The following is a 10,545-nucleotide window of genomic DNA, read 5'->3' as shown; positions in this document are numbered from 1 at the left end:
AAGGTGCATGATTTTTCCTTTAGCCTGCTAGGCTGAAGGAATCATAGCTCTTTCCAAGCTTAGCCACTGTAGGAGAGTTGTGCCTTTACTGTTGCCTCAGCGTGGGCACTAATCCTTCACCTGCATTAATCAGAAAATCAGCTACCTTGCATTTACACTTGTTTAAATTGTCAACTTCCAGGCTCAGGGTGAATGTACAGGTTCTGATCTCAAAGTAGCCTCATGAGCCAAGTGCTCCAGGAACCAACATAAGAAGGCCACCTACAAACCAAAAGTTTAGCTACTGGACTTATTTTTGGAAATTAGCGTAATAGGGAAAAACCCATAAATGGATTAGTGAAAATTACACATCCTTTTTTTTTTGGTGGGGGGGTGGTGTTATCAAATTCTTTCCCCATTCCAGGGTATTTCCGGTTCAGATTAGCTAAATGTATTATGCAGTGAATCCACAGGCAGCTGTTTCCATGGCTTTACCATGGAACACTGTTTTAAATGACAATACTTGTAGGCAGCCCTAACAGAAGAGCTAGTGTTATCTGTGAAATTGGTATTGGCCTCAAACTCTTCCAGTCATTGTATATGTCTAACTCACCCTGCAGCCATCCACTTAAGCTCCTTGCTGAAAAGCTCACAGAGCAAATGGGGAAACAGGCAGAACAAGCACAAGTAGGCAGGGAATGTAGAGAGCTTGTCTTCCCAAGTGTTTCAGAATTCCAATTTATTCTCTTACAAATCCAAACAGGCCTTTGCCTAAGTGTCAAGGCTGAGACCTGCCCAGCATTCTGCCCCCACAAAAATATATATATATTTGTACGAAACATTTCCAATCATTGTGATCTGAGAGAAAAGGCCCAAAGCATATGAGTTCTTGCTTGAGAGATGACTGGAAATTTTACTTCTTCGGAGCAATGATGCCTTCGAGCTGTGCCTGAATTAGAAAATGAGAAGAAAAAAAACCATACTTGTTAAAGAGCTCTCACTTCTAGTTTTTATAGATGTGTGATTGGCTGCCGCAGTACTTGAGAAAGGCACTAGCCAGGAGACTGTGTTGATTCTTACATTCTGTTTCCCATATTTAAAAAATTAGTTACTCTCATTCTTGGCATGTAGATCTGTTGTGTTATAAGAAGCAAGTGGAGAACTGGCACCATTTCCTGGCAATGAATCTCAAGTTTTGTAATGTAAAGTACTAAAGAGGAAACTGAATCAAAGCTGCTGAAATGGTAGTTTACATTCTGCACTCCTAAACCTGGCTGCGAAACCATTGCCTGAGAACAGCAACTCAGGGGCTGCAACAACTCAATGCCCAGGCAATGAAAAAGGAGAGGGGTGGCTGCTGTGCAAGGAGAGCAGCTTAGTAAATGTCAAACTGGAGTAGCTTGCTAGGCTCTTTTCTTTGGAGCAAAAATGTGATAAAATAAACCCAGCTCTTTCCCACAAGACACCCTTTTCTCAGCAGTAGAGCTCAGGTGTAGCAGCCAATCTGATCTGGGGAAGAAACAATTCCCTAAGTACATGGAGCACCCCCACAGACCTTGAAACAAGCATGCACCAATAGTCCCTGAGGGAGGGGGGGGGCACATGTCTAAGCCTCCAGGACCACTTCCAGCCTCCATTGTGGCTTTAAATAACTAGTCTTCCTTGCCCTACTCAGGACATAAAAGATGCCTCCCTATAGACTTGTTTCCTTCTCTTCCACTAACCTTAAGTTGTTGATTGGTCCGCTTAAGGAATTGGACTTCCTCAGTGTGCTTCTTCTCCTCCACCTGCCGCCGTTCAAGCTCTCGTTTTTCAATGGCTTCACATTTGGCCTTCTGTTCATTTACTTGCCGCTCCAATTCTTTCTTCTCATCTTCTAACTCTGCAATCTTGGGATGGAAAATTTTGTTTTATCAGTCAAGTAAGCACTGAAAAGAAATACCCTGTTTTATGCAAGGTCCCCTGGAGGTATCTTTAAGGCCACCTACTCCAGGCTGCAACTCTGACCATTGTTTTATCAAGCTTGGCAATTCTTTTCTTGCCAAATGTGTTGACAAAAGATACCTATGCATGTATAGGCTAAATTAAAAGAATACAAGATCTGTTTTGTGAATGCCATATACATGGAGAATATGAAAACATGACAAAACTTCAGACTGTATATACTTGTTTCAGTATTAAATACTTTTCAGACCTTTCTTCAAATTAAATAGAAAACACACACATGTTCCTGGACATGAATTGCTAAAGACAAGCGACTGAATCTAAGTCCTGAATTTGATGTACAGCTGTGGAACAAGTGAGCTCTAACAATAATGTCCCCAAATTTTCAATGCTATAGACTTAATCTCAGATTTGCAACTGTACCTAGCAACTAATCACAGAGGTCAGAATGCGGAGTGAGTCTCCAGGACCTCTCCTGGTTAAGTTTCAGCTCAGAGGTTAAACTGCATCTAGCTGGTTTTCCTATCTTCTGTATATAGTGTTCCCAAGCAGTTTCAATACTTTTCTATTAAGTCCCCACAATATTTCCTTCCTTGCATCCCTCTTCTTTTGTATTATCTGCATTAAGGGGCCTGTTCCTTTTTTAGTTGCTTGAAAGATACATGGCTATTGAGTTCATGGGCAATAGCAGAATTCAGCCTTTTGAATGCTTTCCTCTAGGGGTGTGCCTGTAGATGGACCCACTTACTTTTCTTTCCATATCTGATTTGCCCTGCTCAGCTTGTAGCGCCTTCCGCATGCCGAATGCAACGCTGCTCTCATACAGAGTCTGATAGGCTGCTATTGTCATCCGGATCTCATCCCGCACACGCAGCAGCAGAAGTCCCCGCTCGGCACAGTTGATGGTCACCTGCCGTATCAGCTCATCTGGAAGCAGAGAGCTAACCATCAGGCTGTGTGCAAGAGTGCCGAGCCTGCAGCCTGTATGTCACCTGTCTTCTTTCATGCCTTCCACCACAAAGTAAAGCTTAAGCAGATGCTCAGGGTAACCTCAGAGCCCAGGAGTACTTAACCCAAGAGTGGTGTATGTCTCCTGTAACACTGGAGCAAAGTACAGGCTGTTTTCCAGTCCAGCAGTGGTTATGCTTGCAGGAGAAATGTAAGGGAACCATGGCATTACCCCCTTCACCTCAATATCCTTAAATGTGGTTAAGATGCTCTGAAGCTGTTCAATAGCCAAATGCTGTGAAGACGATGCAAAACCCAGAAAAGGAGAGCAGTGGGAATTAAGCCTTTTTTCCTTTCTGAAGAGTACATGTGGAACAAGTGAGGTGTACCTCGGCCCAAGGGAAGGAGGTAAAGAAACTTGGCCCTCCCACACTCACCGAAGCACTGAGAGTAGAGCTCCCGCCGCACAGGGCAAATGCCCGTCTCCCGGGCTTGGCGCTGCTGGAGCTTGAGGTCCAGTTGCTCTTGCAGATGCACCACATCCATGCGTGTGCTGGGGGTGCTCGACACCTGTTGGATCCATAGCTGGTTCTCCTCCACCCATTCTCTACAGGGAAGCAAGAAGATAGAGGAAAGATGCAGGATGGCTGTGCTCTCCCCACCCCAGCACAGCCTGTCTCCTTTGCACCTCTCACCTATCCCGGGGCTCACCTGGGCGGCAGGATGGCATTGAGGATTTCTTCCGCTTGCTTGCTAGGATCTACGGTGGGCGACGGCACCTTGCCCTTGGTAGGAGGGACTGGCCCGGGGGGCGGCAGCAGCTGCGGGCTGGCTTTCAGCGGCCGGGCCTGCGGAGAGGGCGGAAGAGGAGTCAGGCCGGCGGCGCTCCCGAGGCGGTGCTCACTGTTTTCCTCCCCCGTCCCGCTCCCCACCTACCTTGGGCGACCGCTTCTCGGTGTTGCGGCTCACCAGCACCGGCGTCTCATAACGGAGCAGCGAGTCCGCGGGCGGGATCATGACGGCTCTGGTGTGGTCTCTGCTAGGCCCGGCCTTCGGCGCGGAGCCTGTTGTGCTGCCGTTGCCATGGCGACAAAGATGCTCCGCCGGAGCTACATGACATAGGCCGCCCGCGGCGCTTGCGCACTAAAGCGGCGCCGGGAGCAGGCACGCGCGCAGCTGGACAGAGATCACGTCACCCGTTCTAGGCTCTGTGGGGACTGAGAACAGCCTACTTCACAAGGCTGTTAAACGCAAGCTCTGTTCTTTTCCTCATGCCTCGCCCTCAGCGCAGCATCCCAGTCCCAGAAGCCTTCCGAGCCCCGTTTCATGTCGTTCAGCCCGCTTGCAAAGCAGCCGCTACAACCGGAAAACCGGCTGACCAGGAAGTCCCGCCTACCACCGAAGGAAGAGCCTTCATTGGCTCCGCTCAGGTCTCCTCCTAGAGGCGTAAACGGCCCTGAGGGAAATCAGAAGTGCTTCCGGGTAGTCACGGAAAGCGAAGCTTGGAGTCGGCAAGCGGGTGGGCGCCATGGAGGAACCGGAGCGCCGGCGGCGCAGGAAGCGGAGCCCCCGCGGAAGCCGCTCGCCGCCTAGCCCGCCAGAGGATGCCAGGTAAGGCTCCCCTTCTCCTGAGCAAAGCCTTCTCCTCTTGCCGCCGCTTCCTTCTCCTCTTCGCGGTCAGGCCTCTGTTCCGCCTCCGACGGGCTAGCTGTGCCCTTCCGGGCCGATAGCTTCGCAATCCGTGTGCTGGGTCGTGAGCCTTTTGTCCTTAGCCTCCTGGACGCTCTTCGCCGCAGGGTATCGTCCCTTTTCCTGCTCTACTGAGTTGATGCTCTATTTTTTTTTACAGAGTGGCTTCAAAAAAGAAGAGCAAGTCCTCGAATAAAAAACGGAAGAGGAGTCGAAGCCCCCGCCAAGTAATCGGCAAAATAAAGCAGGTGAGCGGCCATTCTGAAGGGTGCGGTGGGGAGGATTTTGGTGGATCGGAGGATGGTAGGTAGAAAGAGCGTGGTGGATGAGAGAGAGGAATTGTAGTTCTAGTGTGCCCTGCATCAGTTCTTGGCTCTGCTAGGCTCATTTGGTGGTCTTAAGGGAACTTTATGGGAAAAATAAGAGCCAGGAGAGAGGAGCCCCGCAGCAACTTAAAGGCTTACTCTGTGACTCAGATGTGATGAAAAAGAAGTCACTTTCCTCATTTTTTCCAGGAGAATTATGGGGTGGGGGTATTGGGGATAGAGAGAGGCCTGGCGGTATATATCAGATGGGAGTCTCTGTGTAAAGAATTAGAATGGATTAGGTTGTTACATGCGGAGGCTGATGGAGGAGGCCAGAGGAGAGGCCACTTCTCATGAGATGAAGCAGCCAGATAATCCTGCATTGTGCCTGGATGCTGCTCTGTCTGTTTTTGATGAGGCCATTAGAGAGGCAGGAAGCAGCCAGCTGACGCTTCCATCACTAAGGATCACTTTCATTGAAGTTTTAATTGTCCTCTGAACTATTTTAAGAACTTATACTTGGTTATAAAGCAAGATATTATTGTTAACAAAACTAATAACAGGCTTATGTCAGAATTTTTAACAAAATAGTGTATCCATTAAGTACTTCTTAAATGTTACTCTTACTGTGCAGAAAAGAAGTGATATCTCAAGTTATATGTTAGTCAGTTATTAATGTTATACTCATCGATTGTTAAATATTGTTAAATAATTACGTGTCAGCACTTTTGAAGGATTCAGAATGAAGGTGGTAGTGTATTATGTAACAATTTAAAAAGAGGAGGAAAACTGCTCAGCATATTTGTGAAGTATGTAATATCCTTGATTCCCTTAGGGCACTGTTTCCTAGTCTTCTTGTTGGGATTTAAAAGTAGTGCACAAAGCCTCTCTAATGGCAGCTCCAGCCCTTTGCATCCTTGTCTTTCTTTCCTCTTTATCAATTTCTCGCATGCTTATTTTCCTCTCCTTCTTTGTGACAATAATGAGTGGAAGAAAGCTGTCTGGAAAGTAGTAGCTTCATGGTAGTAGCTGAAAGAAGGGTGGGGGAAGTTGAAAAGTAGATTGGAACTGTTCATCATGTCATGGAAAAAACCTCAGGAGAATACAAAGAGGCATGTGTGTGTGTGTGTGGGCTCTGTCTTGATGCTGTTCTTCAGCAGCCCAGCCTCTTGTCCTGCCCCATGCAGTTGCACGCTGCTCTCTGAGAGATGTACTACACCAAGTCCCTTGCTGCCAACCACTTCACTGGCATCTTTACATGCTTTCTCAAACCAGTGCCCCACAAGCTTGCCTCTTCAGACTCCTCTGATCCAGCTTGCAGAGGAGGAGGAAATGAACTTTCACTTGGTTGGAGTTCATAGTAGGAGCTGCTGCATCCTTTATGTGATGTTTGTTGGTTTCTCAAACATATGGTTGGGCACTGTAGAAACTGAAATGTTGGAATAGTTGGGTGTAAAGGCCACAGTATAAAACCTTCGGCCAGCCCTGGATAGGTCACTGTATAAATTTGGAATCCTGGGTCACCATATCAAAAAGGTAAAGAACCATTGTCTTGAGGTTTGTGGCTTAATAGGAATTTCTAATTAAAACTAAATTGATTTGTCCTTTTCTACATGACAATATGTTACAATGATTAATTGAATTGTGTGATCCTAGAAAACATACTTGAAAACATGCATTTTTGTCTCCATATTTGATTTGATTTTTTTTTCTTTTGCAGGAGCGTCAGGATCACTCCCGAAGGGGGCATGAGGAACGTCAGCATCGGGACCATTCTGAGTTGGAGCATAGAGGGGGGAGAAGTGGAGATAGGGGTAGACACCGGGACCATTCAAGCCGACGGAAATCCCATAGAGAACGCCCTGGGAGCCGTGAAAGGGAAGGTGATCATCATCTCCAGGAGCAGCAAGCACAGAGGGAGTTTTACAATGAACGACGGCGTGAACATCGTCAGCTGTTGGAAGCAAGTGGTGATGAGGAGAATAGAAACACAGGGAGGCCAGGTAGCAAGAACACAGAAAAAGAACCAGAGAATAAAGAAAAACCAAGCTTTGAACTGTCTGGTGCGCTTTTGGAGGACACCAACACTTTCCGTGGAGTGGTAATAAAGTACACTGAGCCTCCTGAAGCGCGTATCCCAAAGAAGCGGTGGCGCCTCTATCCTTTTAAGAATGATGAGGTTCTTCCAGTCATGTACATTCACAGGCAGAGTGCCTATTTACTAGGCAGACACAGACGCATTGCTGATATTCCTATTGACCATCCCTCCTGTTCCAAACAGCATGCTGTCTTTCAGTACCGGTAAGTCATGGCTTATATGCTAGAGAGTATACTATAAATGACCCTTAGTTTGAGATCAGTCATTTAGCATGCATTGTGTGTTGTCAGGAATCTCTGCGATATGGAGTGTTCCAGAGTTGTAGTTCTCAATCTTTTGTTTCCTGTGTAATTACTCTATCACAGATCCTGGGTCTCACCATAATAGAAACAAAAAGGCCCACTTTCCCATCGAGGACGTTTATATATTTATAGGTGTTCTGTTATTGTTCTTATCATTTAAGGTAAATAAACAGCAGAAGTATTTCATGGCAGGTATCATTTGCAGAAAGCAATACATTAAAGACACTTGTTAGTGGGCAGCAAGAGTGGTTGATAAAAGATCTGCCAAATGCCCAAAATTGTTATTAGCCTGCCAAAAGACCGTAGGTGAATAATCTTTGGCTGGTAGGATTGCCAGGAGATGACTTGCAGGTGAACATGGGGATTGTGGAAGAGTAAATTCTTAGTAATTGTTATGGACCGTTTTCGCACATAGCTTACCTCGCAGTCACAATCCTGTTCCCTCCGCAGCGTCTGTTGGATTTCCCACCATCTGCGCTGGAGTTACAGGAAGTGCTGCGGCTTTTGCGTAGCAAACGTAAACTGGGTTTTAGCGGTTTACATTTGCTACACAGAAGCCGCAGCACTTCCTGTAACTTCGGCGCAGATAGTGGAAAATCCATCCGGACGTTGCGGAGGGAACAGGATTGTGACTGCGAGGTAAGCTGTGTGCGAAAACGGTAATGAAAACTGCATGTTTTGTCTGCATTGCACTGGTGAGTTACACACCCCTGGTTGAAGACCACTGGTCTAGCATGGAGCTTGTAGATATAATTTCTTGTCTTTTCCCCAGACAACATATTTTGTTCTGTCACTTTGACCATACTACTTTGTTTTTCTTAGTTATCAGTCTGTCTTACTGAGTGTGTCTTTATTTGAAAACTTTCTGCCTGCCATGTCCCTCTCTCACCTTGCTTCCCATTTAAAGCACTTCTAGTTTCCTCAGCTAGTTGTCTTCCTGTTCTGTTTCTTTTTATGAGATAGGATGGTGAGTGCGGGGTGACCCTAATGGTGTATACAATTCAGGTGAATGAGCTCCTCTTAAGTGGGCTAACATCACATCAAAATGGAACGTTGGGAGGCAACTTGTTTTGGAGTTTATCAGTTAACATAACATGGGATCTAGGTAACGTCTTTTATGAAAGGAAGCTTAGGCTCACAAGCTCATGTTCCTGTGGGTGGCTATGGAATCAAGGAAGTAATGCAATGTTTAGAGCAGAGTTTCATTCAAACTTTCATTAGGCCCAGGGTGCCTCCCCTTCTATGCTTGCCATTGTGCCTTTCCCCACTTACACCTCCCTGCTGACCTGTGCCCTCCCACCACTGCCTAGCCATTCATCCTTCCCTCACCTACTTTCTCATTTTCCAATCCCCCACTGCTCATGTAGCTTTCCCTAACTGCTCTGGCTGATGGGGAGGTGAGCTTGTGAGGAGGCATGGCAGTGGACTCCACCCAAAGACCTGGTGTGGTGTCATACTTCCAGATATGCTGATGCAGAGGTGTGTGTGTGTGTATGACACAGCTGTTCATCTAGTATATATGCTGCTAACTACCATGAATCTGTTTTGGGCCAGGCTCGTGGAGTATACTCGCCCTGATGGCACAACAGGTCGGAAGGTCAAACCCTACATCATTGACCTTGGCTCAGGCAATGGCACATTTCTGAACAACCAGCGCATTGAGCCTCAACGGTACTATGAACTGAAAGAGAAGGATGTCCTGAAATTTGGATTCAGCAGCAGGGAGTATGTCCTCTTACACGAATCATCAGACACCTCCGAGGTGGACCAGAAAAAGGAGGAGGAGGAGGAGGAAGAGGAGGAAGAATCAACATGACAATAGGCCGGGAAGGTGGACTGAACTTTTCCTGCAGTAGAGCTGGCATCCTTATTGTGGTGCTGGAGCCTCGCTGCCCTCTTGTCTTTCACTGCCTTAAAGTCTGCTGTCTCTTGACTTCTTATTTGAGGAGCTTCTTATATACATGTGGCTTTGATGGTGCTGGGCTTTTTTGGGTAATAAAGAAAACCACTGCTTTTAAGGTGGGTTTTGTTAACCGAAAGGTGTTCTGGATGCTCATGTGGCCTGGCAGCTCCTCAGTGAATTATTTTTACATAAAACTTTGCAGCAACAAACAGTCCTGAACACCACAAAGCTGCTGCTTCTCTTCCTCTCCCTCCCCTAAAAGTCCAAGATAACTGTTATTTTTTCTTTCTTTTGCTTGCAAACTGTTAAAAAGATAAATGCTACTTAAAAAATACTAAGTGGGGTCTTGAGATAGAGAAAGCCAGATGTTTTTCTGTAATGTCTATGTTTGGTTGATTTATTCATATGTTAAAGTTAGGAATTTGTATGATTTTTTTAAATGCTTTGTGTAGGCAGTTGGTATCCAGTGAAGTTTTCAAAGATATGGTTTGCAGTGTGTATATAAAGTACCCTCAGTCTTTTCTCTGGCTTTTTATCACTGAGGTGAAGGGGTTCGAGCTGGTTTCTGAGACTCCTGTTCTGCTCACGCATTTCTGATATGATGGAGAGTGTTTTCCAACAAAATATTAACAGTAGATTCCTTTGTGTCGAATTCCCACAGGAGACAAATGGTTTATTATGATTTGGGAATGGGAAGGAAATTTATTTCACTGAACTGTTTTGTGCCCTAGAACCACTCATTGTACAGTGCAACTCGATGTACTTGGTTAGTAACTTTTCCCAAAAGCAATTTCTATTTGCCGAAATGCTGAATATATAGGTTTAGAACTAGGGCGATTGAGCTGAAATGCAATTCCTAAATGATACCTGAGAGGAACGTTTCAAGACAGCAGCATCTTCTTTACTGTAGTTATTCTTTTTATTTGATAAAAAAGATTTGTAAATTTAACTTGATCTAGTTCTTGAGGGGGTTTTTTTCTCCTTGACCATGGCAGGCAGCCTGAATAGCCCTGGCTTGTCTGATCTGACACAGATTCTAAATGGGACACCACCAAGGAAGTCCAGGGTTGCGATGCAGAGGAAGGCAATGGCAAATCGCCTCTGAACATCTCTTGCCTTGAAAACCCTATGAGGTTTTGTACTTTGTACAAAAAGCAAGGTGCATCACAATCCTCATTTTAAAGGTTGTCAGGGGAAGGGGGGTTGTCTTCACTGGTCCTAGACAAATTAATTTAATTTTGAAAGTCAAAATCTGTCCTCCCCCCCCCCCCCCCCCGCCCATGTAGCACTACTGTGATCAGGGGAGAGTAGCTGCACTATTTGGAAACTGTATGTTGATGGGGAGGGATCATTGGTCTGCTATGCAAAAACATTCAT

The 10,545-nt window shown here is 45.9% G+C and overlaps 2 protein-coding genes across 3 annotated transcripts; one reads left to right on the top strand and one right to left on the bottom strand.

Annotated features, from left to right (window-relative positions):
• Positions 1 to 703: 703 nt before the first annotated feature.
• Positions 704 to 4,275, bottom strand: DNALI1 (dynein axonemal light intermediate chain 1). Its single transcript, XM_060257543.1, has 6 exons — positions 3,808 to 4,275; positions 3,583 to 3,719; positions 3,309 to 3,478; positions 2,672 to 2,850; positions 1,704 to 1,868; positions 704 to 928 (listed from the first exon to the last, which is right to left on the bottom strand). Exons 1-6 carry the CDS (start codon positions 3,886 to 3,888, stop codon positions 893 to 895), a joined length of 768 nt encoding a protein of 255 aa, XP_060113526.1. The 5' UTR covers positions 3,889 to 4,275; the 3' UTR covers positions 704 to 892.
• Positions 4,020 to 10,122, top strand: SNIP1 (Smad nuclear interacting protein 1). Of its 2 annotated transcripts, XR_009556333.1 has the most exons (5): positions 4,020 to 4,482; positions 4,721 to 4,808; positions 6,586 to 7,166; positions 8,820 to 9,228; positions 9,285 to 10,122. XR_009556333.1 is itself a non-coding variant. In XM_060257542.1 (4 exons), the coding sequence occupies exons 1-4, from the start codon at positions 4,400 to 4,402 to the stop codon at positions 9,079 to 9,081; spliced, it is 1,014 nt and encodes a 337-aa protein (XP_060113525.1). In that variant the 5' UTR covers positions 4,020 to 4,399; the 3' UTR covers positions 9,082 to 10,122. The 2 variants fall into 2 exon arrangements, 1 of the variants encoding a protein (XP_060113525.1); XM_060257542.1 differs by having other exon boundaries at positions 8,820 to 10,122.
• The last annotated feature ends 423 nt before the right edge of the window (positions 10,123 to 10,545 follow it).

This window comes from Heteronotia binoei, chromosome 17, assembly GCF_032191835.1.
Source record: "Heteronotia binoei isolate CCM8104 ecotype False Entrance Well chromosome 17, APGP_CSIRO_Hbin_v1, whole genome shotgun sequence".
Taxonomy (NCBI): Eukaryota; Metazoa; Chordata; class Lepidosauria; order Squamata; family Gekkonidae; genus Heteronotia; species Heteronotia binoei.
The sequence above is the reverse complement of the archived record's forward strand: the minus strand, read 5'-3'. Positions and strand labels throughout refer to the sequence as shown.

Excerpts from the sequence above, each read along its gene's own strand:
- SNIP1 (XM_060257542.1), top strand. The coding sequence starts at position 4,400 with ATGGAGGAACCGGAGCGCCGGCGGCGCAGGAAGCGGAGCCCCCGCGGA. Across the intron at positions 4,809-6,585 it reads TAATCGGCAAAATAAAGCAG|GAGCGTCAGGATCACTCCCG; the intron begins GTGAGCGGCCAT and ends TTTCTTTTGCAG. Across the intron at positions 7,167-8,819 it reads CATGCTGTCTTTCAGTACCG|GCTCGTGGAGTATACTCGCC; the intron begins GTAAGTCATGGC and ends GTTTTGGGCCAG.
- DNALI1 (XM_060257543.1), bottom strand. The coding sequence starts at position 3,888 with ATGATCCCGCCCGCGGACTCGCTGCTCCGTTATGAGACGCCGGTGCTG. Across the intron at positions 3,479-3,582 it reads AATGCCATCCTGCCGCCCAG|AGAATGGGTGGAGGAGAACC; the intron begins GTGAGCCCCGGG and ends GCTTCCCTGTAG. Across the intron at positions 1,869-2,671 it reads AATCAGATATGGAAAGAAAA|ATTGCAGAGTTAGAAGATGA; the intron begins GTAAGTGGGTCC and ends TTCCATCCCAAG.